The sequence below is a fragment of the Prionailurus viverrinus genome, chromosome D1 (assembly GCF_022837055.1).
Source record: "Prionailurus viverrinus isolate Anna chromosome D1, UM_Priviv_1.0, whole genome shotgun sequence".
Lineage (NCBI taxonomy): Eukaryota > Metazoa > Chordata > Mammalia > Carnivora > Felidae > Prionailurus > Prionailurus viverrinus.
The window spans coordinates 65,887,572-65,913,664 of record NC_062570.1 but is presented as its reverse complement, the minus strand read 5'-3'; the positions used below and the strand labels follow the sequence as shown (position 1 = coordinate 65,913,664).

The 26,093-nt window shown below is 40.8% G+C and overlaps 1 protein-coding gene across 2 annotated transcripts; it reads left to right on the top strand.

The window, feature by feature from the left end:
- Positions 1–11,323: 11,323 nt before the first annotated feature.
- On the top strand, positions 11,324–25,709 carry TMEM9B (TMEM9 domain family member B). 2 transcript variants are annotated; one of them, XM_047823412.1, is made up of 6 exons: positions 11,324–11,563; positions 13,676–13,767; positions 17,852–17,960; positions 19,847–19,981; positions 24,527–24,700; positions 25,256–25,709. In XM_047823412.1, exons 1-5 carry the CDS (start codon positions 11,459–11,461, stop codon positions 24,680–24,682), a joined length of 597 nt encoding a protein of 198 aa, XP_047679368.1. In that variant the 5' UTR covers positions 11,324–11,458; the 3' UTR covers positions 24,683–24,700; positions 25,256–25,709. The 2 variants fall into 2 exon arrangements, with proteins under 2 accessions (XP_047679368.1, XP_047679367.1); XM_047823411.1 differs by having other exon boundaries at positions 11,325–11,563; positions 24,527–25,709.
- The last annotated feature ends 384 nt before the right edge of the window (positions 25,710–26,093 follow it).

The following is a 26,093-nucleotide window of genomic DNA, read 5'->3' as shown; positions in this document are numbered from 1 at the left end:
TATGGGCATTGTGACAACTGTTTTCTCAAAGATGTTTTTATTCATGGGTCATGGTATATTCTGGAAGACTGGGGCTGCCAGATGCCTGACCAGAATAGAGAACAATGGGCCTTTATCTAATTTTATTAAGTGATTGGTCCAAAGGTTTTAACAACCTGATGACTACAAGCCTTGTTCTTTCTCTCCAGCACCTTTATTAGCTTCTTTCCTAGACCTATGCCTCTAACCAGCAAATCCCAGCCATAAAAATCAGAGAGGGGAATTCAGTCTTAGCATTGCTTTTACTAGAACCATAGTAGCCTCCAAATTTGTAATTAATATAGAAAACTTAACTCTCCAGGGAACTCACATACTTTGATATTGACATACTCAAACCATGCCTGTTGTCTAGAAGAGGAGAAATAGGTTGGGAAAGGGGAGTATGGTTGATCAAGTGGAGATACTTGTGTTTGCCAGGGGAGAAACTTGGAGGGGAAAGGGAGGGGAAAATATAATCTTCTGTACTGTGAGCCTAGATAACAGGCATTTAATAACCTTTCTTTCATCATGTGGCAAACTAATGTGGAATGTCTTGGGATTCTTGATTCCTTGGATACACCAGATGACCTTGTAATTGGGGGAGCTGCTAAAGTGGTTCTCATCTTACTTATTTTAAAAATGGGTAAGGAGGGGCGCCTGGGTGGCTCAGTCGGTTAAGCGGCCGACTTCGGCTCAGGTCACGATCTCGCGGTCCGTGAGTTCGAGCCCCGCGTCAGGCTCTGTGCTGACAGCTCAGAGCCTGGAGCCTGTTTCGGATTCTGTGTCTCCCTCTCTCTGATCCTCCCCTGTTCATGCTTTGTCTCTCTCTGTCTCAAAAATAAATAAACGTTAAAAAAAAATTTAAAAAAATGGGTAAGGAGATGAGAATTTGATTGGTACTGGGGCTGATCATATGAAAAAGCAATTACTCTTTTTTGAAAGTTCTACAGAAACTGTCTCTTACATGACTGACTGAGTTCATAATAGTTTGTGGCATATATGAATCAGTGGGGAATAGAAAGTATATTAAAGTTAACAGGTTTCATAAAGACCAATTAGACCGTAGGTGTGTGTGAAAGGGGCCAGTTCTAAGCTCTGAGGAAGGGTAGCCAGAGAGAAAGGCCAGCTGGGGATGCTCATTGGAGTGTAGAATTTCAGAAATAGTAGGGCTCAGTATCAGCAGGTAAGGGGTGAGGGGAAGGGCAGGAATTGAAAAGAGTGACAGTTAAAAGGAAGCAAAACCAAAGTGGGAATGCCAGCATAAGTTGATTCCACCACTGGTGTTCAGATCCGTCTGTATATACCAAAAGCCTGGATGGTGGGCCAGTCAGAGCCTATGTATTTGAGGGACTGAGGAGCATCCTGGGAAGAGTGAACCAGTCAGACATGTCTGACCCCTTAACAAAAATTCTTGTTAGCAACATCTTATTAAAAATGGTGGACTGAAAATACAGCTTCCTCCCAAAACTCCACTAAAATAACAGTACGGGTGCTTGGGTGGTTTAGTTGGTTAAGTGTCTGACTTTTGATTTTGGCTCAGGTCATGATCTCACAGTTTGTAAGATCAGCCCTTTGTCAGGCTCTGTGCTGACTACATGGAGTCTGTTTGGGATTCTCTCCTTCTCTCTCTGCCCCTCCCCTGCTTGTGCTTGGTCGTTCTCTTTCTCAAACAAACATTTAAAAAAATAATGGTAAACAATATTAAATGACATAAATCAATGAGGACAAAGAATGTGGGAGAAAAGATAATAGCACCCAAACAATGTCAACAAAATCTTTGAATATGGAAAGTAAAAGACAAGCAACAATTGTTGGAGCAGTCTAGAGTAAGCAGAAATCTAGTGTGGGGAGTGGGGGCTAGGGGTGGGGGATAACAATAATAATAATCAAGCACATGTGTGCCACAGAACCACAGAAAAGACTGAGTGAGGAATTGGAGACATCAGTCATCTGAATATCAAGTGGCAGGGGTAGAGGGCTAAAAACACAATGATTACTTAGGCTATAAAGTAAGTTAGAGCTGAGATCCTCACCTGTTATTCATTTGTTTGTTCATTCCTTCATCCCCTGGAGAAGCTGAATTAGTCGGAGTCACCAAGAACAACTGGGAGGTGGGAGAAGACATCCCACTGAAAATGGAGATTTAAAGTTGAGCATTCTGAAGCATCAGACACTTCTGTCCCTTGCTCTTAAGACAGTGCTTTCACTGCAGCCCTTTCAAGGTGGTTTTTTCCTCCCACATTCCTATTATTGATCTAGAGTTGGAGTAGATGTGCTCCTTGTTCCTTATCACTGCTTCCAGATATTTCTCCCTTTGTCTTCCTTTAAAACTCCCCAGCTTTAAGTCTCATGCCATCAAATTGTATCCCTTATTTCATTATTGCTGTCATCTACAAAATCTACTAGTCCCTGGGTCATTCACTATCATTTCTCAAAAAGTTTAGCTCTTGGCTTACTTCACTCCCCCCAACACTACTCTTTTAATTCTTGGTGATTTAATGATATACATGGATGATCCTTTCAACACCCTGACATATTGGTTCCTTGAATAACAGTGTTCCATCGATTTTATCCTCTCCTATTCCCTGCCATTCATTCCCATGTTCATACCTTTGATGTTATTTCCAAACACTCTAACTCCTCCATGTCAGGCTCATGTATCTCACTGTTTGACCACCACATTCTATCTTCCAGCCATGTCCTAGTAACTTGATTCCAACACTCCTTTGGCTACCACCTTTCACTGTCCCTACCCTCTCTCTCTGAGTTCCTCTCTTCCCATCATTAACCAATTTGGGTCCTAGGGCCAGTCATTACAATGATTCACTTGCATATACTTTTAACTCTGTATACCCTCTTTTTCTCACACTCACTTCACAAAACTACAATGTTAGTTAAAACCAGCTCTTTGCTTACTCTGTGCCTGCACCATGTGCAGCAACCATGCTGACTGGTCTCACTTTTAGTTTTTAATTCCAGTGTAGTTAACATACAGTGTTATATTAGTTTTGGGTGTACAATGTAGTGATTCAGCAGTTCCATATATTTACTCAGTACTCATCAAGATAAGTGTACTCTTTTTTTTTTATTTTAAAAAAAAATTTTTTTTTCAACGTTTATTTATTTTTGGGACAGAGAGAGACAGAGCATGAACAGGGGAGGGGCAGAGAGAGAGAGGGAGACACAGAATCGGAGACAGGCTCCAGGCTCCGAGCCATCAGCCCAGAGCCCGACGCGGGGCTCGAACTCGGACCGCGAGATCGTGACCTGGCTGAAGTCGGACGCTTAACTGACTGCGCCACCCAGGCGCCCCAAGATAAGTGTACTCTTAATCCTCTTCACCTATTTCACCCATCCCACCACTAGTCTCCCCTCTGGTAAAAGTCTGTTTTTTGGTTTGTCGTCCCCCCCCCCCCACCCCGCTTTATTCATTTGTTTTGTTTCTTAAATTCCACATATGAGTGAAATCATATGGTATTTGTCTTTCTCTGACTGGCTTATTTTGCTTAGCATTTATACTTGCTAGATCCATCCATGTTGTTGCAAATGGCAAGATTTCATTCCTTTTTATGGCTGAATAATATTCTGTGTGTGCATGTGTACTGCATCTTCTTTATCATCAGTCAGTGGACACTGGGCTGCTTCCATAGTTTGGGTATTTAAATAATACTGCAATAGACATAGGGGTACATATATCCACTCTAATTCATGTTTTTGTATTCTTTGGATGAATACCCAATAGTACAATTACTGGATCATAGGATAGTTCCATTTTTAGTTTTTTGAGGAAGCTGCAGACTGTTTTCCACAGTGGCTGCACCAGTTTGCATTCCCGCCAATAGTGTACAAGGATTCCTTTTTCTCCATATCCTTGCCAACACTTGTTGTTTCTTGAGTTTTTTATTTTAGCCATACTGACAGGTGTGAGGTGATACCTCACTGTGGTTTTGATTTGCATTCCCTAATGATAAGTGATGTTGAGCATCTTTTCATGTGTCTGTTGGCTATTCTGTATGTCTTCTTTGGAGAAATGTCTGTTCATGTCTTTTGCCCAATTTTTAATTGGATTATTTGTTTTATTGCTGTTGAGTTGTAGAAGTTCTTTGTATATTTTGGATAATAGCCCTTTATTGGATATGTCATTTGCAAATATCTTCTCCCATTCAGTAAGTTGTCTTTTAGTTTTGTTGTTTCTTTTTCTGTACATAAGCTTTTTATTTTTAGGGTGCCTAGGTGGCTCAGTTGGTTGAGTGTCTGACTCTTGGTTTTGGCTCAGGTCATGATCTGATACTCATGGGATTGAGTCCCACATCAGGCTCCATGCTGAGTGTGGAGCCTGCTTGAGATTCTTTCTCCCTCTGTCCTCTCCCTCACTTGATCCCTCCCTCTCTCTCTAAATAGAAAAAAAAAGAAGCTTCTTGATGTAGTCAATAGTTTGTTTTTGCTTTTGTTTCCCTTGTTCAGGAAACATATCTAAAAAAATGATGCTACAGCCAATTACTGCTTGTGTTCTCTCTTCTACGATTTTTATGGTTTCAGGTCTGACATTCACGTCCTTAATCCATTTTGAGTTTATTTTTGTGTATGGTGTAAGAGTGGTCCAGATTCATTCTTTTGCATGTAGCTGTCTAGTTTTCCAGCACCATTTGTTAAAGAGACTATCTTTTTCCCATTGCACATTCTTGCCTCCTTTGTTGAAGACTGTGACTGGTCTCACTTTATTTCTTTTAAATAATTTTTTAATGTTTATTTATTTTTGAGAGAGAGAGACAGACAGAGAGAAAGGGAGACACAGAACCGGAAACAGGCTCCAGGCTCTGAGCTGTCAGCACAGAACCTGATGCGGGACTCAAACCCACAAACCATCAGATCATGACCTGAGCCGAAGTCAGACCTTAACCAACTGAGCCACCCAGGCGCCCCGTGACTGGCCTCACTTTAAATTCATGTCCATAACTCTCAGGTCCTTACTTCTGCCCAACAATCCTATTTCCTTAGTCATTCCCCTTCCCATTCTCCTAGATCAGAGATCTGCAAACTATTTATATAAAGGACCAGATAAGAAGTATTTTATGCTTTGCAGGGCACACAGTCTTTTTAATAACTAATCTACTCTGCCATTGTAGCAGAATGGCAATATGTAAATGAGTTGAATTTGAATTTTATATAATCTGTATGTGTCACAATGTAGTATTCATCTTTAGATTTCTTCCCCCAACCATTTATTTTTTTTTAATTTTTTTTAAACGTTTATTTATTTTTGAGAGAGAGAGACAGACAGAACTTGAACAGGGGAGGAGCAGAGAGAGAGGGAGACACAGAATCCGAAACAGGCTCCAGGCTCTGAGCTGTCAGCACAGAGCCCGACGCAGGGCTCGAACTCATGGACTGTGAGATCATGACCTGAGCCGACCTGACGCTTAACCGACCAAGCCACCCAGGCACCCCTCTTCCCCCAACCATTTAAAAGTATGAAAATTATTCTTAGATTGCAGGTTGTACAAAAACAAGACTTGGCCATAGGCTGTGGTTTGCTGGGCTATGTCCTAAGTTATTTCATACCTTCTCTTCTTCTCAAGTCTCTAACACCTCTTTTCCCATTCTCACTCTCAGATGATGGCCTTGCTTTCTACTTCATTCATAAAATAATCAGCAACACTTACTACCCCTACCTTATGTAGCCTCTAACTACCCTCTCACTTGCATCTGTATACATATATTCAGCTTCCTCTTCTGTTACTGTTACCATAGCACAACACCTAACTACTATATAATTTACCACTTTTGTTTATTGTCCATCTCCCCCTCTAGAAGCTTAGTTTCAAGAAGATAGGGAGTTTTTCTGTTTTATACACTGATGTATACCCAGAACTGGAACAGTGTTTAGCATGTAATTATTCAGCAAATACTTGAATGAATGAACACACACTTCCACACCAGCAAGCAGAAGTTTAGAGAATTTTTCTTCAGAGAAACTTATCTCTCCTTCCAAGACTTACCTATCTTGTTATTTGGAGATCTCCTTGAGCACACCAAGTGGTAATTTTTCAAATTTCTTTAAAAAACATCCACAGTAAGAAATCCCCATTTTATGGGATTGACCCAGTACTTGAAATGTACATATGGTGTGTACATAAAAGTTCCATAGAATAACTTTTTTATATGTGATATATTCTGATATATTTTCCATTCTTTTCTGTCATTTGGGGCAGCAAGGGGCAGGGATTGGTTGCAACTGATTACATTTATTTCACAAACCACTAATGGGTTTGCAATCAGAATTCTGAATACTGCAGGGTGTCCTAATTACAAGCCCTGTCCATGTACACTGAGCTTCCAATCAGCTTTCTAAGACTGCACTCTTAGCCAAGGATCTCTAGACATTAAGAAAAGCTTCTCAAACAAAAGATAGAAGCAAAGACTGAAAAACTCAATGCAGGCAATTCAAGAAGTAAAACATTAGAAATATTCTCAGATAAATAAGATACTGCATCCCCCAGATGGAAGAGAATGCTATTTAAAGGGTAGAGGGAACGGTGGACAAGAAAGTACTCTAGTAAATATAAGGCAGGATAACTGAAATGTAAAAATTCAAAAGAAGATTTGGAATATGTAAATATTTCAGGAAAAAAAGTAGAAAAGGGAAGAAATGATAAATTATCCTAGGACAAAAGCTGTGCAGTAGGCTTAGAGAATAACTGGTCCAGAGTGAGGGAGGATGATGGATTCTTAGAGGGTTGTCTCCAGTTTAAAAAACAAACTGATTTATTTGAATGTATTGAGAGAAGACTTTCAGATAAATTAACTATAGATACTTGAGTGCTAGCCACTTAAGAAAGCATGGAAAAAGAGGCAATGGCTAATTTCAGTCAAAAAGCCAAAATTTAGTATTATGCTAATGGGGTCAACTATGAATAATACGTAGTCGTAATATAATGAATGGTTATTTACCTAAGGTGTTATTAGATACATTGAAGGATAGAGAAATATGTGTTTATGAGAGGGCATTAAAGTATAAATGCATAGTCTATTTCCTATAGCAAGAGGTAAAATAATAGACCAAACTGAAAAATCAAGAACTAGTAGTATAAACATGTTATTAAGAAATATGGAGAGGGGCACTTGGGTGGCTCAGTTGGTTAAGCATCCAACTCTCGGTTTCAGCTCAGATCGTGAACTCTTGGTTTGTGAGATCAGTCCCATGGCTGGCTCTGCACTGATAGTGCGGATCCTGCTTGGGATTCTCTCTCCTGTTCTCTCTGCCTCTCCCCTGCTCACACACTCTGTCTCTCAAAATAAATGAATAGACATTAAAAAATATGTATGGAGAGGGCCACCTGGACGGCTCAGTTGGTTGAGTGTCCAACTTCGGCTCAGGTCATGATCCTTGCAGTTGGTGGGTTCGAGCCCCGTGTCAGGCTCTGTGCTGACAGCTCAGAGCCTGGAGCCTGCTTCAGATTCTGTGTGTCCTCCTTTCTCTGCCCCTCCCATGCTCATGCTCTGTCTTGCTCTATCTCTCAATAATAAATAAACATTAAAAAAAATATATATATATATATATATATGGACATAAATCCCAAGAGATAGCTAAAAGGTAAAAAAAAAAAAAAAAAAAAAAAAGCTTGTCTCTGAGGAGCTGAAATTGAGAGTAGAGGGCTGGGGCAGAGTCTGCTGTGAAATCCTATTTGATTTTTTAAAATATACTATATTGGTAAAAATAAACACAAATGTAGATTTCATTTATTTGAAAATCATAATGGTTTAGAGAGGAGGGACTGTTATCCTTAAGTGTTCCCTTAGAACACTGAGAGACCAACAATACAGATTTAGCAGTCTTCTGAAAGAAACTCATAAGATCCTCCCAGCTTTGGTACTAAATCTTGTAGTTTTGTTATTTTAGGGACTCCAGTAACTTATCAGCAATAGTTGCACCAGCATTTCTACGAATAGGGAGAATATTCTGGCCCCATATATTGTTATCATGGTGGGGACCAGCAAGTGATGTGGCATGGCACACTTAACACAGCTTTACAGGCAGCAGAGGGCAGAAAATCTCACTAAAGGAGGTCAAGTAGGAGGAAGTATCCTGGTCAGGCACGTGGTAAAGGAGAGGGCTCATATAAGACATTCCTGGGTATGCTCAGAAATAACTGGAAGAACTTGTGTGTGTGTGTGTGTGTGTGTCCTGTCCTGCCCTGCCCTGCCATAACCACTACAGGCACAATCCAAGGAAACCATCATCATTCATGTTGTGCATGACTCCATTTGTTCTGGACTGGCATGGCGTGGGAAAGTGTTGAGTAGATCGGGTAGGGTGGAGAAACAAGAAAGGGGCATCCAGAGAGCTGTTTGATCACTGGAGGGGAAAGGAGGTGAGGAGGCTACAGAGCTGGCAAAACCTTGGTCCCAGATACACTTGTCCTGGGTTGTTGCTTCTGTGCTTCCTAACCTTCTAACTTCCACATTTAAATCCCCCCACCAGGGAAATTTTCAGCCCTCAAAAAGAAGTGAGAGGGCCCAGGCCAAGTGGGAAGGTGCCCCTGGATCTATGTCACTCCTTAAAAAAGAATGAAGTCGGGAAACCTAGTCACAGGGAAGCAAGAAAAAAGGAGGGGAAGAGTGGATTCTGACTAAGGGAAAAGATTGGGTACTAAGGCCAGTCTTTCCTATAAAAAGAACTCTGATGTGGCCTGAAGGTCTAGGAAGATCCTATGTCAGAAATCTCCCCTCTCCTGCCTACTATGGTGCCCCAGATCCCATCCATAGTTCTTTGGGCTCAGCATCACCTTCTAATGGTCAGAAAGGAATCAAGTAGGGATTCAAGTAGGTACCTGGTTGTTTGACACAGACCAGACGAACCTCTCCTGTTCACCCTTTCCCTTTTCTGGATCCCCACATTTATTGGTTTTTACACTATCCCAGTCTCCAGGTACAAAGATAATAGGCAAAGTCCCTGCCCTCAAAGAGCTTGCAATATTTGAGTGGAGGCTGGGAATATAGAGGCAGATGTGAAAACATAATTTTACCCTAATGGGGTAAGTTATAAGGTATTTGCACAAACACAGAAGGGAGTGCACTTAAGTCAGGTAAGTCTCTCTAGCTTAGAAGACCCCTGACCTAAGGGGAAAGTGTTATCTAGGTGTGAGCAGGGCAGAACAAGAGGAACTAACCTCTCTACTTCTTTTGCATCACCTAAAATTACTTTCTTTACGTTTTTTTTTTTTTTTTTTTTTTTTTGCGGAGATCTACCTCCCCTAAACCCTTGGCTCCAGATGTGCCAATTCCTCCCAGTCACCTTTCTCTTTACCCAAGCCTGAGTCTTCATTCAGCCTCCAGCCAGGCAACCATCTTACAGTCACTCTTCACTCATGGTAGCCATATTCCATATTCTACAACAGTGATACCTAACATAAATATTAAATTCTCTACTAGCTACATTTAAGAAGTAAAAAGAAACAAATGAAATTATTTTAATAACATTTTATTTAATCCAATGTATCTGAAATATTTCAACCTTAATATAAAAATATTGATATTTTGGGGTTTTTTTGTATTAAGTCTTTGAAATCCAATGTCTATTCTACACTCAATTCAGACTAGTCACATTTCAAGTGCTCAATTACCACATGTGACTAGTGACTATGTATTGGACAGTGTAACCTTAAAATTCTGCTTCCATGAGTGTACTTGGTATTTCTCCATTAAACAGATGAGGCCTATCAGAGGCATTACTATATATTTATTTTAAGCCTTTGTACTCCCAGTCAAGGGAGAACAATTTTGAAGAAAAGGCCTATGAGGTTTTAGCCAGAGTACTCCCTTTAAATGCCAGACCTAGACAATTAACCCTAAATTGATCCCAAACTTGCTTTTAGCAATCACAGATCCACAATGCTTCACAGGCACATCTGACCTCAGGTGTCTCCAGGTTGTTCTCTGGCCAATAGACCACCCACAACAAAGACTTGATATTTCACTAATGTGACAGTATCTTCACAGGGTAGCCTGGAGGGACTTTGATGGAAGGTCATCTAGTCCTACCCCTCTGATTCTGGTTGGGACTAGGTGCCATTTGGGATCGAAAGGGGTTAAATATTTGGGGGGCAACATCAGACACCTTGTGTTACATTCTAGCATCAACAATAATCACATGGGAGAAAAATACCGAAAAAATTCTATTAAAACATTTCTGCAAACCAGAAAAACCTGTAAGTTTTGTTTAAAGAAAGAAACATGGGTATCCCATGGGACAATTTGAAATCCACAGATAAAAGTTCAATCTCATACTGAACCAAGAAACAGAGGCTCAGAAAAGGTAAGTGTTTTGCCTAGTCATTCAGCAAATCTGTAGTAGTGGTGATGAACCCTGTATCCTTTCCATTATCCAGCTCCACTCTCCACTAAGTGAAAAATATTTTAATTGGAGACACTGTGCCATCTCCAGGGTTCTAAATTACCTGTAGAGGATGACCTGCACTGGAAAGACCGGTCAGCGCTCCCCCAACTCTGACTTAGGGGCCAGTCGCCCTGAATAGGATTGCAGCACCGGGATCCCCCACCTTCTGGAGTCCTGGGCAGAGGAGCCACTAGGGTGGTTCTTTCTCCAGCTCCACACCGTGCGGAGCCTGCCCTGGCCTGGCCCACGCCGCGTCGCTGTGGCCCAGTTCCGGCATCAGGGTGAGCCTAGACGGTCAGCCCCCAGCGGGAGGCAAGTGGGGAGACCTAAACAGAAGCCAGACCCACGAAAGCAGAGACTTAAAAACCCTGCGGGGAGCGGCGTTCGAGAGGCGCACGGGCGGCAGGTTGGTACCCAAAGTGCCAGAGAGGACCCCAAACCCCTGGTTGAGGGGGTTAGGCTTCCCGGGAAAGGATGGCTCGACCAGTCAGTCCCATAGCTCCGTTTCCACGCCTGCCACCGGCCCCCCCTGCGCCTGCGGGATGGGCCGCCCTCTCAAGCAATCCCTGGGGCTTGGGCTCACTGCAGCCTAGTGTCCGGCAACGAACGGCTCCGGCCTCGCAGGGGTCGCTGGAGGTTCCCATCTCAGCTCCTGGGCTTACTGGGGGTCTCCCTGGGCGAGCGGACTTTACAGAGCACTGGCGGTGCACAGCCCCCACTGCTACTGCATCCGAGAAAGGCAGCCTCGCGCCTCAAAGTTCTGCCAGGCCAAGGCTGCGCCCCCGGAGGCTCCCCTTTCATTTTCGCGGTCCGAGCGTACGCGGGACAGGCGTCGGCACGGCGCAGCCTCTGGACCCTTAGCACCGGGAACCGCTTCCGGGGCGGAAGCTTTTTGTAGCTGACCCGGCGCGGCCGTGACGCCAAAGCCCAGACGGAAGTGCGGGCGGAGGAGCCGGAGCCGGAGCCCGAGACTGAGCCCCAGCCGGGAGCAGGTCTCGGGGGGGGGCGGGCTCCGGGCTGTGGGAACTGCTGGGCCTGGCAGCGATGGCGACTCTGTGGGGAGGCTTTCTACGGCTTGGCTCCTTGCTCAGCCTTTCCTGCCTGGCGCTCTCAGTGCTGCTGCTGGTGCAGCTGTCAGACGCCGCCAAGGTGAGTCTGCCCAGCCTGCGCTCCAGACTGGAGCTCCTCCCCTGCCCCTGGCCTTGCGGAAACTGAGTCTGTCAACCTGCTCCCCACCCCACTCCTCTCCCAGCCCTGCCAGCCCGACCCCTGGCTTCACAGCCCTAGCAAACCCCCCACCCAACACCCTACTGCCTGATAGCACTCTCGCCCTCTGGTCCTGACAGTCTGACAGTCACTGCCCCCACTCCCACCCCTAGCCCCGACACTACTCTCCTCTTTCCCGCCTGATACCCCGCCTGCGGCCCCAGCTCCACCCAGCCCTGACAGTGCGCACATCCTGGAGAGGCAACTCCTCTAGCTCCTAGACACTTCCCTTCCCAGCCCCTACAGCACCCACCTGAAACTTTACAGCCTTTCCAACTCTAAGAGCCTTTAACTTTCCACCCTTAATTAAGCTCCAGACCGTCTACCGCCGCCTTCTACCTGCCTCACAGACAGCCCTCTTCCTCGCCCTCCCGCTCCATTCCCTAAGCCAAAGTGATAGGAAGCCCCCATGTCACGGAAATCTTCCCTCTTAGGAACTGACTCATTTCAACTCATCCCTGAACGACTCCCTCCCCAGTGTAAGAACTTGCCTTTCCTGGCAGCCTTCCTCCCCAATAGGACCTACACAGAGTCTCTCTCACCGGCCTAGTAACCTAACCTAACTCTCTCTAGGATCTCTTGGCCCTTGTTTGCCTTCTCTTTTCCTGATAATTTAGGGGAGAAGGGAGGATCCAAACTGCAGGAGAGGTGAAGTTGTGGCCTTCTCCCCTGCTCCAGTTCTTGGTCCTTCTAGCCTCCTCATACTGCTCTTTAATCCCCTTCATGCCCCACCCTCCAGACGTGCTCTGGCCCCATACACACTTGTGTTTCCTCCTTGATGAGCTAGCTCCTTCTTGGAGAAAACAGAAGGAATTCACATTAATGTCATGGGGAAACAATGACATTTGCATTTTTTAAAAATAGGAGCTTTAATCTATAATATCTTTAAATATAGGGGCTGGGAAAGACGGGTTACATGCAGACATATCAGGGAGTTTTTAATTGGGAGTTCTTTTTGAAATCTTCCCTACCTCCCACCAGAAACAGGGACAGCAGCTTCTCCTGACTTTCAGAACATTGCTGGCATCCTCTGCATATCTCCTGTGTCACTTTAAGTATTGTATTGTAATCATGTATTTGTTTGTCAGTCTCCATTACTAGGGTGTGTCCTAATAACTGGCAGGAATCTGAATCTACTTCCTTGAGCACAAGTTCTGGTACTGAACAGATGCTCACTAAGTGGTTGCTGAATGAATGAATGCATTGTCAACAGTTCTGCCACACATAGCATCACATATATAGCAACACTGGGCCTTGTCCTCTGGGGACTAATGAGCCGCTGCGTTCTCAGATAAATTCCCTTTTGCTAATGAAGCTTCTCCTACTCCCTGTACTCCTATATTTAGTCACCTCTTTCTCCACCTCTTGCAACTTGCTTATCAGTAGTTATACTCTCTGTCTACCAGAATTGGAAGCAAAGTTTCCTGGGAAGGGTAGACCAAACTGATCTCAGCTAGACTCAGCTACTTCCCTGTGTACTTCCTTTCTAAATTGTAGCTGAGTGCCTCTAAAACTTCATACCTTGTATAGAGCTCTAGTACAACCCCTTTTATCCATATCAATGCCATTTTACCAGAGGGTGGAAGAATGGTGGATAAAAGAATTGTGACTTGTTTTATAAGTAACACTTAGTTTGATTCTTCCCCATCCTTTTGTAATTGGATTCTTATTTGCAGGCACAGCTGTCTGCTGTGTCTTTTTACTAGCAGGCAGAGGGTGATAACATTAGCACAGTTTGACTGTCGTATGACCTGTAAATTGTAAGTAATAAACCACTGATCATGTACAGGTATTATTTCAAAATTTATGTAATATATAAAGATTCATTAGCATTACCAAAAAGAACCTGACTTTTTAAAAGTTTTATTTCTCAGAATTAATGGTTTTAGAATATTTGATAGGGGATGCTTAGTAAAATGTATATGGTACAGTTTTTAAAAAAATATCGATGCTAACATGTCAACAAGCTATACTAAGTTTCCATTTTGGTTACAGAACTTCGAGGATGTCCGATGTAAATGTATCTGTCCTCCCTATAAAGATAATTCTGGGCATATTTATAATAAGAACATATCCCAAAAAGATTGGTAAGTATTCTAGATTACTGAATTACCTGTCAAATTTCTTTCTATGGGTGTCATTGTTAGCCCAGAATGTTGATCCAATGTATTGTTTCCTTTTTAGGTACAGCTGATCTTTGAACAACGTAGGGCTTAGGTGTGCCGACCCTGGTACAGCCAAAAATATCCCCCAAAACTTAACTACTGATATAGCCTACTGTTGACCAGAAGGCTCACCAGTAACATAGTTAATTAACACGTACTTTGTGCTTTACTCTTACAATAAAGTAAGCTAGAAAAAGAAAATATTAAGACAGTCATAAGAAAGAGAAAATACACTTACTGTGTCTACTGAAAGAAATTTGTGTACAGTGGACCCATGCAGTTCAAACCCTTATTGTTCAAGGGTCACCTGTATTTCTTTTTAATTGTAAGTGTCAAATTCCACTTCCATTTGAAAAAGTGAGAGTAAGGCTCTGCGTGCTTGATGTAAACTTAAAGGAATATGGCCAAAACACAAAACCCCAAGTAGGGAGCATTTTATAAGGGATGGAGTTGAGTTTGTGGCACCTACCTGCCCATAGCTACCTTCTGGCTATCTTAGTCCTCCCTCTTGGTTTTCAGTGAAAGGTAAGAAAGCCTCATTTATCTGGGTTATAATTTTCACACCTTGTAGGTTTTGATGATATATTGCCAACTACATAGGAGACTATGTTTAGAAGTGTCAAAAGGCTCAGGACGGAATGGGAAGGAGGCGTGTATAGCATAGTTTCCCAGTCGGTATGCCATGGTTTAAGGTGTGTCAAGAACTCCCTCAGCCCTTGGGGTAATCAAGCAGGCCTATGATGACGGGGATCTTGCCTCACTGGTCACCAGTAGCCCCCTCTATTTATGGACCTGACAAATGATAAGTTTTCCACATATGGCATAAAATGATTGGGAAGCAGTTGTTTTGTAGCAGGATGGATGGGCTCCTTCTCATGAAATTGTGATATTTTATGGTTTGTAACCATGGTGGAATGTTGCTGGGATAGGCTTACAAGAAAAATAGCTCTTTATGCTAGGAACTTTTCACACATACCTGATGTCACAACTAAATATACAGCAAAATTTTTGAAAGCAAAAATTAAGTTCATTTGGTTACAATATTCCAAATTGATTTTGAAAAAGAAAAGGTAGCCTTTGAGCATGTGTATTTTTTCTGATACTGTTGTCTGTCCTTCCCATGATATGTATTTAGGTTCAGTCTGATATTTGATAAGTGCGTTCTTGAAAATTGCTTATGAACTTCCATGCTCCACTTTAAATTGTCTCATATTAGAGGGGCGCCTGGGTGTCTCAGTCGGTTAAGCATCTGACTCTAGATATTGGCATAGATCATGATCTCATGGTTTGTGAGTTTGAGCCTCACGTTGGGCTCTATGCTGACAGTGCAGATCCTGCTTGGGATTCTCTCTACCTCTCTCTCTCTCTCTCTCTCTCCCCCTCTCTCTCTGCCCCTCTCCTACTCATGGCCGTTCACATGCTGTCTCTCAAAAGTAAACAAATAAATGTCTCATATTACAAAGTGATTTAGCTATATTCTTATAGATTTGTATATCATCAAGTTACTTTTATGATATAAGAAAGCTCAAATAAATTACGATATTCCTATAAATTTTCCAAATACATTAAACAAATTTAGGTTAATCTATTATTATTAATAGAATATGATGCCTGTTATTGGAGGGGCAGGTAAACTCACTGTTCAAGTGTTTAGCACTGATCTTTTCACTGACTTTATAATTCCAGGTTCAGACAGAACCATATGCCATTCATCTTTGGGTATTGGTCAAAATAGGGGGCTTTGAAAATAAACAACTGAGAACAAAGCTTGTTTCCGATTTTTCTTCCCTCTCTCCCTTGCTTCCTTCCTGCAGCTCAGCCTTTTACTGAGGATATGTTCTCAGTTATTAATTGGCTTTAAAAGGGTAGGCAGGTTAGGATTAACCAGGATGTTATGGCTTTACAAAGCCTCCAATAACTATTTGGTCCTAGGTATAGTTTTACCTTGTGGCTTCCATTTCATCCATTGTTGGCATTAATTCTTTATTGACTTGACACTGTCTAACTTAAGAAAAGTTTGAGTTCTCTGGTTTGTGTTTGGGATATGATGTAAGTCCTCCTTTGGGCACTAGGGGGAGGTGTTACCTCGTTCCCAGAGTGGTTGCGTTCTTTACCTGGGTTCTGTGTTTATCATGACCAGCCACCCAGAACCAACCTTCCTACTTCCTTTCCCACCCTGCACAACTTTTGCACAATGCTCAATATCTCCTTGTTATTAAACTACATCAGTACTTAAAAAGAAACACTCAGTACTCAACATTTAGATTCTCAAGTAATTCCTGGGTATTGTTATGAAGGCTTCCGAAACTGTAATAGGAAACTAGGAGATAAGCCTTATTTTCCTGAGGTTTAGAGAAATACAGGGGAGCTGACCTAGGTGGTAGGAGCCCTGGGTTCTATGAGAGTGTTGGGCTAGGATTCTGAGATAGATTACCTTACCATACTACCAGTTGAGGTTTCTTTTTCATTAGTACCTTTGTTAAAATTAAATAACCTGTTAGGGATAACTGATGGAATTTTTATCATTTATGCCATTTTGGGTTTTCTCTCTTATGCCATGGCTTGGGGGAATGGGACACATAAAAAAGTACAGCAAAGGAAAAGCTGTAGCCTAGAGAATTGTGTGCCCCCAAGAAAGATGGGTGGGGTGAGACAGGATGCTATTGTAGAGTTCTTTAGGCAGTCAGAAGTGCCTAAAGAAGAGATGACAAAAGAAAATTGCCCAGCAGCTGGCAGGACAGGGAACTTTTGCCTACTTTTTAAAAAAAAGTTTTTTAATGTTTATTTATTTTTGAGAACGAGAGACAGAGCACAAGCGGGGGAGGGGTAGAGAGAGAGGGAGACCTAGAATCTGAAGCAGGCTCCAGGCTCTGAGCTGTCAGCAGAGAGCACGACGTGGGGCTTGAACTCACAAGCCACCATGACCTGAGTGGAAGTCAGATACTTAATCAGTTGAGCCACCCAGGTGCCCCTTGCCTACTTTTGCTGAAGGTGAACAGAGTAGTAGGCTCTTAATAGCTGGGAAGAGTAATAATTTAATTATTTCCTAGAATTCACAGATTTCTGGGAAAAGATTTTTTGGATAGAATTTCTTTTTTCATAAGTGGCCTGGAAAATGGGGGGAAAATAAAGAATATCCAACAACAAAAATATTCAGCCTTTTATTATTTTTTATATACTTCTTCTGGGTAATCAGTTTGCACTTTTAAATATTTTTGTTGTCCTAAGCCTATTTTCCCATGCTTTTTCAATAGACCTTTGCTCATTAAGAAAAGTAATTGTTTTTTTACTGTGCCTTTGAGTGTTCAGAGTTTCAGAATTTACCAACTGTTAAGTGTGATTAGCCATTCAGATACCACACTGTGGCAGTTAAGACTAAATTCATTCATAAAAGAGATATCTCATATTTGAACAATGCCCCAAGATACTTTAAATCATTTAAAGCAGTTTTTCTTGGTAACTGTACAAGTCTAAATATAACTTGATATGCTAAGTAATTTTCAATGCCTTTTGGGATTTTTAACTGTTAACAGCAGCACTTTTTTTTTAACTTCTTTTTTTAATGTTTATTTATTTTTGAGAGAGAGACAGACAGACAAAGCATGAGTGGGGGAAGGGCAGAGAGAGAGGGAGACAAGAATCTGAAGCAGGCTCCAGGCTCCGAGCTGTCAGCACAGAGCCCAATGCGGGGCTCGAACCTACAGACCGCGAGATCATGACCTGAGCCAAAGTCGGATGCTCAACCGACTGAGCCACCCAGGCGCTCCAACAAGCAGCACTTTTGAAAATGGCTACTTGATATATGTCTTTATGATTCTTAGGCTGTTAAATCTCACTAAATTGCTAATATTGAGAAAGCAAATGATTTCACTTCCCTTATTGGTTGTTCCTTAAATTCTGTAATTGGGTAAGGTCAGTGATTATTCTGGATTTCAGGAAAGTTTCGATCAGTACAAGTAGAACATCCAGGTAGCCTGATGCAGTATTTTTATCTTTGTTTTTTCAGCGATTGCCTTCATGTTGTGGATCCCATGCCTGTGCGCGGGCCTGATGTAGAAGCATACTGTCTACGCTGTGAATGCAAGTACGAGGAAAGAAGCTCTGTTACGATCAAGGTAAAAAAAAAAAAAAAAAAAAAAAATTCATCTTTTTTGCTTCTGGAATAGTTCTTCATGGTATCTAGACAAGTAAGAAAATTTTGGACATCTGGATTCTATTTTAGTCACTCAAGTACTGTTCTTCTCTCCCTTCCTCACCACCCGCGAACACTTTTCCTTCCTCACCCTCAATATCAACCCCAGAGAACAGTGGGCCTGCTCTCTGCCCACCTCATTGAGATACGTTGTGGGTTTATTAGGACACGTTACATAGGTGTGATATGAAATGGCACAAAAATGCCCTACATGTATATCCCAAAACATATCCTGGCTTTTTTGTGGGCCATGTTTGCCAGAAGCTAGTAAAAGCACAGCATGACTAGGCCCTCTTCTTCCTGCCTTCTCAACCCTTAGGGAAAAAAATTGTATAATAGACTACTTTGTTCTAGAAATAACACTTCTGGATTCTAAGATTTCCTTTCTTTATTTCTTATAGGAAATAGAATATAGGTCACTCTCCTCACCATTTGGACCTCTAATGAATTAAATTACTTTATTATGGTGGCTAACAGTTCTCCTCCCCAATTTTTTACATGGAACTTCCTATTCATTTTCCCTGAGAAAAGACTTCATGAAGAATCTGGGGTGGTCAGTGTAACAATTACAAAGATTTCTGTGGGAGAGTTTCTGTTCCAGCAGGATGCTATCCAGTAGAGAAATCCTCACTGTACATTTTTATTTTTCAACTAAATTTTTGATGTGTAATTACACATGAGTGACCCTGAAAGTCACTCACTGTAAGTGTATAATTGAATAAATTTGGGGAAATTTAAAACAATTAAAAAAAATTTTTAGATTTAGTGTTACAACATTCCCATCACCCCAAAAAGATCCCTCATGCTTATTTACAGTTAATCTTATTCCCACACCTTAGCCCTTGACAATCACTATTCTGCTTTGTGTCTCTACAGATCTGGATATTTCATATGAATAGAATCATACAATATGTGGTCTTCTGTGGCTGGTTTCTTTCACTTAGTATGTTTTTAAGGTTTATCCATGTTCTAGCACGTTATCAGTATTTAATTCCTTTTTCTTACTGAATAGCATTTAGTGTATGAATATACCACACTTTCATTATCCATTCATTAGTTGATAGACATTTGAGTTATTTCCACATTTTGATTATTATGAATAAATAATAAATATCTGTCATAAATATCTGTGCACATGTCTTTGTGTGAATATATGTTTTCCTCTCAGGTAGATTCCTTAGAGAGATAAGTTTATTTTAACTTTTAAGAGACTGCTGGAATGTTTTCCAAAGTGGTTGTACCATTTTACATTGCCACCAGCAATGTATGAGGGTTCACGTTTTCCACATTCTTGCTAACATTTGGCACTGTCTATCTTTCATTATAGCCATTCCAGAGGCTGTACTTTTTGACGGGATACAAATTAAGATCTCAGGGAAATCACTGACCTGAAGTGTATTTTTGTATATCTAAATTGATCTAAAAGAGTATTCTGTTGAAATTCATCTGAATTACATTTTTTGTAAGGGTTCCTTTAAGTTGTCTTAACACAGTGCTGCTGAATCTAGGATACCATCTTCAGGTGAAAAAAGCAAACTGTGTGCTAGCAGCTTTGACAGATGATTATCAGTAGGTGAAGACAGAGTTTTGAAAACTTGCAAAAAGATCTCAAAGACAACATGCTTACTTTCCTCGTTCTATTTAAATAATACTTTGGTGAAGAGTTGAGTTTGTTTATGTTGGAATCTGGTTTGTATAAGAATCCTATATGCTTTGCTGAAAAATCAGTCTTCACTGTGGTGTCATTATTACACAAAATTCTGATTTCTTGGTTTGAATAGAGATTAACTTATTTTCAATTTCCTTCAGGTTACCATTATAATTTATCTCTCCATTTTGGGCCTTCTACTTCTGTACATGGTATATCTTACCCTTGTTGAGCCCATACTGAAGAGACGCCTGTTTGGACACTCACAATTGATACAGAGCGATGATGATGTTGGGGTAAGTACTTGGCTTGCCCTAGCTGTGAGGCCAGTCTCTGTCCTCACCTGATACAAAGAGCAAGTGAAAAATGGTCGCATATAGATGTTCATGTGCTGGAGCAGATGCTCAAATAGAGAAGCTAAGGACTGGTCTGATTGTAGTATATGTCTCTTCATGAGGAAATTGCTCTGTAAAGCCATCAATATGGTAGTTTAAACTTGGTGAGTGTGCTGCGCAAGGCTTTGCCCTTTAGTATCAAGGGCACAATCTTCATTGCCTTTCCCTGTTTACACTGAGAAAAGCTTCTGAGATAGATTTCTCCCCAAGCTCCTGCCTGAATACCTTTCCTGTCAGCATGACCAAATATATTAGAGGGCAGAGGCTTTAGTGAAGGGAAGCATGAAGACAATGTTCTTTTCTTAATGAGGTGCAGCTTGATAACCTGCTGATGTTTTATATTTCTTTTTCCCTCCTTCTAAAAAAAAAAATCTCTGATCTTTGAAGGAAAATAAAACTATCATTCTCAATTCTCTTCCTGTCTTCAAAACACATTTATATTTGTACATATACTTGGTATAATGTGTGTAAATTAGTTTGTGGTCTCCTTTTTATGTTAACATTACTTCATTCACAAATGTCTAGTAATGAACATACTCCACAGACTTGTTATTTATTCAGTATAACTTAGAGAATTATATTGTTTTGTTATTATCCTGTTTGGGCCTCTTTCCAAATTTTCTACTATTTCATTCTTCTATATGTACATATTTTCAGAAATTACTTTTATTTTGGATTACTCTATTGGCCTATGTTCCTTAAAATGGGTAAAATTCAACAGTTTCAAGAGCCAATCCCAAAAGCTTAAGCCAGCGTGAGCCCTTGCCAACCATAGTCAGAAGTCCTTTTACTCTGGAATTGCTTGTGGACTTGTTGCTAAAAGATGGGAAGAGGATATCCTGACTAGATGACTTGAGTTATAACTACAAACAGAGCCTACTTTTCAATGAATACATTATCATATGAATATCAATTATGAATACTTAACTGATTTGGGCAAGATTTCATTTATGTTTTGTCAAGAACTTTCATAGAAACACCTCTGCCTCTTTTTTCCTTGCTTCCTTATTAATTCAACCAATACATAATGAGTAACTTTTCTGTATCAGGTCCTCTGCTAGGGACTAGGAATAAAGAGATGAATGAAACAGAGACAGACACATAAAAGAAATGACTAATTACAGTACGTTTCCACCTTTTATTTTTAAACATGTAACAAACGCCTATTTATTTTGTAAGAATTCAAGGCAGGGAGTGATAGGCTGGGAGAAAGGTCAAGACTGGAGATCTGATGTGGGCAAAAACTAGGCATACGGGGCTAACGGGACAAGAGAGCTAGAAGCACAGGAGGTTGTATACCAGAAGCATTAGAGTCTCAAATACTGTTCCCATGTTACTTTTCATTCACATATGACAGATTTTCTCCACCTCAACAGTATTGACATTTTGGGTTGGATAATTCTTTGTTGTGGGGTATTCTCCCGTCCATTGTAAGGTACTTAGCCGCGTCCTTGACCTCTGCCCCCTAGATGCCAGTGGCACCCTTTATCCCAATCATGATAATCAGAAATGTCCACGGATATTGGCAAATGTTCCTGGGGGGCAAAACACTCCCAGCTGGGAACTAACATGAAAATGTTATGTATTAAAGGCCACATAAACCATTTCATAATAGGCACCCAGATAGAAAGTCTGACTTAAAACTATATTCTTTGCAGTATAAAATATCTGGCTCCTGATTTTAGAAATAATGTAACACACATAGAACATACAAGAAGTGGATGCACAAATGCGTAGAAGAAAACATGTAGGAAAGTCATGTGATTGGTAGGGTAATGTGCTTAATAACCATTTTGTTCACCAGTGATTGATTCTGTGCATATGTTAACTGAAAACATGTTCTCTGAGATGTCTGGCTGACTCTTGGATATCTATTGACTTGATTCTGGGCAGAGAGAAAGGTTTTCTAACCTCCAGCTGTGAATTTATGGTAACAACTCTGTACAAAAAGAAGCTAAATTTAAATTCCTACAATTGTTGCTTATCTATCATGAGGGTTCTTTACTATTTATGTGCTTTTAAAAATGCTTTATTAAATTCTGTTAAATTCTTTTATTTTTTCCATTTTTGTTCACTGTAGAGCATTTTAAATCAAGTGAGAATTAGTACAAATAGTTAAGAAGCTCACTGCAAGTAGTCACAATATTTATCGTATCATGTATCCATGACACATCATTGCTGTTATCAAAGCATTGCATTAAAACATGTTTTGTATTTATTGTAATTTTATCAGGTGTAAAAAGAACAAACATATAAAAGGGGTAAATCTCTATTTGCATTCTCCCAGCATCCATGACCATGAGCAGCTAGTTCAATCTTGTTCTGATAGGTGGAGAACAGACCAGAAGGATTAACTGGTTTGTTTAGTCCTTTAAATTTGTCCCTTAGAAAGGTTTTTCTCCCCCTACCTTGAAGGGTAGATAACAGGACTATGAAATTGAGAGCTGCTCTGCTGATAAAGTATATCCTTCTTCCCACTCTTGTTTATGTCAAAACAAACCAATGGTAATACTATTTTATATACAAGTTCATTGAAGCACCATATTCCCATAGAGTCATTTTAATCTACTTGGACAAAATCAGTGTGTAGAGATGATGTAACACCAAGTCAAGGTTAGGTGAGGTAAGCCTTGTGTTTGCTTGTTAGATGACCTCGGGTCAGTGTATTTCAAGTAATCAAACAACTTCAGCCTTCCTCTTTCCTGACCTTTTTTCTTAAATCTTTGAAACATTTTGAACTTTATGGAATATGTTTTTATTATTTTCATTTGTAAGGTTAAAATTTTTTTAAACATTTTATTTATTTATTTTTTTTTTTTTCAACGTTTATTTATTTTTTTGGGACAGAGAGAGACAGAGCATGAACGGGGGAGGGACAGAGAGAGAGGGAGACACAGAATCGGAAACAGGCTCCAGGCTCTGAGCCATCAGCCCAGAGCCCGACGCGGGGCTCGAACTCACGGACCGCGAGATCGTGACCTGGCTGAAGTCGGATGCTTAACCGACTGCGCCACCCAGGCGCCCCAGGTTAAAAATTTTTTAAAGGGGCAGGGGGCTTGCCTTTTGCCTTTGTTGTAACAAGCTGGTACCTAAAGTAAGTGAAAAGTTGAGGCGGTTTTGGCAGAGAAGGCAGGGAAAAAGATTCCTTATAGAAAACTCTTTGATGTATTTGAAATGTAGACATTGTGTAAGTGTCTTTCTATAAAAAGAAGACCAGGTGTTATAACTCCACATAGTGAAAGTTGTATATATAGTTAATGTGGTTATGGATAGCTTTCTATAGACGTGCTGACTCCCGCCCTGGATATATAATGGAGCTTTTGCAAACGTGCACAGCAAAACAATATTTCTTTCTTTGAGGCAAGTTTTAATGAGAGAGGTACAACTTGTGACTTGGATCCTATGTTGGAACATTTAGAAGCTTTGCTAACACAGGGTTCAGGAAGAAGATCAAGGAAAAGGCAAACAAAAGCAATGAACTAGTATTGAATGCTTTTTGTCATTTAGGCAGCTGTGTTTATATCAAATCCATAGATAGATTAGCATAGTGGTTTCCTGTGTAATGACTACAAACATCAGTGGCATTGGTTTACTTTCACCAGGATAGCTTGGTTTTCTACACAGGTACCTGAGTAACCCTTCAGTAGCTTCTTTCCAAAAGCAGCAACTAACATGGAAGCCCCTGAGTGCGCAGTAGTGAAAGATTCAAGTACTTATCAAATAAAAAGGCTGAAGTAATAATTCCTACTGTCCTTGGTAATAGATGGTAATTGTAGCACTTGAGCTATGTCTCTTTTCCTTACAGACTCGGGGAGGGGGAATGAAAAGGATTTTGGAAACCAGTCCATTTAGTGTATGTGTTAAAGATGCAGGGAAATATTAAAACCAGCCAAGATAAGATCCTGTCAACTCCTCTCCCAAGGATGAATGTGGCCCCAAGCTGGCAAGTTAACGATTCTAATGTAATGGGAGTCAGGAAATTAAATGACAAGTCTTTCCTCTGTAAGATTAGCTATATAGTATTGAATAAAACAGGGAGAAGTCCTGCTTTTCATATCTGTAACAGGTAGCTATTAATGTGGAAATGGATTTTCTTTCCCCTACTTGTCAGGGAAAGCTTGTCTTTAACATAAATGACCACTGTCTGTCTTGGTCCCTGCTTCTTCTGGGAAATGTCTTTGGAAATGGTGACTCAAGGAAACGTTTCACAAATACCTCCTCATCACTCAAACTACTTGAACCACCTATTACTGTAGTTGAGTTCATCCTGCTTCTGGCACTTGGGTGCCTAGGAGTGCTTGGTCAAAGAGATGGTCTGTTGTTTGTAAAGTCCAGCTGCTCCTATCTCTGTGGCTGGATAATGGCAGTTGTGTGTGTGTGTGTGTGTGTGTGTGTGTTTCACACTATCATGCCATCTCTGATGTTCTCCATTCCTGGACTTTTCAGGATCACCAACCTTTTGCAAATGCCCACGATGTGCTAGCCCGCTCCCGCAGTCGAGCCAATGTGCTGAATAAGGTAGAGTATGCCCAGCAGCGCTGGAAGCTTCAAGTTCAAGAGCAGCGAAAATCCGTCTTTGACCGTCATGTTGTCCTCAGCTAATTGGAAATCATACTGCAGGTGATTAGAAAGAAATAAGGCAGACAACTGAAAAAAAAAATTGACTGAGTATTCCTGGGTTTTGTTTTAATACCCTGTTGATTTCACCAACTCTTGCTGGGAAATTCAGCATTGGAAACAAAAATGTGCTTGGTATTTTCTTTTCTTGTTAAGGTATTAATACAGACATTTTTAAAAGCACACACCTCAAAGTCAACCAATAAACCTTTTTCCTATTTGTGACTTTTACTAATAAAAAATAAGTCTGCCTGTAAATTATCTTGAAGTCCTTTACCTGGAACAAACACTGTCTTTTTCACCACACAGTTTTAACTTGGTTTTCAAGATAATTTTCAGGTGTTGTTTTGTTTTGTTCTGTTTTGTTTTTCTGGCAGGGGCGGGGAGGGATGTGTGGGAAGTGGTTAGCTTAACTTTTCTCAAGTCACTTTACTAAACACACTTTTGTAAATAGACTTAACATTCTATTTTCAAGTTTCATTTATATTTTGCAGTGTAGCCAGCCTCATCAAAGCCCTGAATTACCCATTTGAATTTTGCACTGACTATATTATCTAGGTACCTGGTTCGCCTGTGGCTGCACTTCATGGTAAAGTGGATCTGAAATACCTGGTGGCTCTTCATAAAATGCAGATTTTCCTCATGTACTGTGATGTCCGATGCAATGCATCCTAGGACAAACTAGCAATTTGCTAGTTTACTCTAATGACTAAACATAGTCTGGTGTGTGTGGTCTTTCTCATCTTCTTCTAGTATCTTTAAGGATGAATCCTAAGAACTTGGACACTTGCAATAAAGGAATTTTCTTTTACCCCAAGCCTCTCTGGATTGGTGACATACACACCTTTGTCAACATTTCCGGTCAGGTGGAGAGGCAGCTGTTTGAGCTCTAGTGTGTTCTGGGGTTCTGGGGGCCTCCTTCTGAAATGTGTAACAGTTATTGGATAACTGGCTTTTTTCTTTGGACGTCCTCTTTGGAATGTAACAATAAAAATAATTTTTGAAACACTTACCAGTACATCTATGTCTCCTAACTTTTCTCTCCTCCTTCATTTGCTGCATAATACATTCAAAGATACAAAGACATTTGGTATCATGTTATGAGACTACTGTTTTATGACAGTTTAATTATAAAATATTGGTACTAAATTGTGTGTGTGTGGAGAAAAAGGGAGAAAGAGAAAATGTATGGGTACTTTGATGTGGCCCTGAAAGTATACAAATATTATTTTGACAAATAGATTAAAATTCATGTAAAAAAAACCATGAAGGAGTGCTTGTTCTAAGAAATTCTTGGCAAAATGATAATTAAATTACATTAAATTAATAAGGCCAAGGTTTTAGGAGCTCTTAATGGGTTTTTTGGCTAGTCAAAACGTTTTTTTTGAACCTACGA

What these genes read in the sequence shown, in the direction of transcription:
- TMEM9B (XM_047823412.1), top strand. Translation starts at nt 11,459, where the DNA reads ATGGCGACTCTGTGGGGAGGCTTTCTACGGCTTGGCTCCTTGCTCAGC. An exon ending in AACATATCCCAAAAAGATTG is followed by an intron (nt 13,768 to 17,851) that starts GTAAGTATTCTA and finishes TTGTTTTTTCAG; the next exon opens with CGATTGCCTTCATGTTGTGG. An exon ending in GAAGCTCTGTTACGATCAAG is followed by an intron (nt 17,961 to 19,846) that starts GTAAAAAAAAAA and finishes AATTTCCTTCAG; the next exon opens with GTTACCATTATAATTTATCT.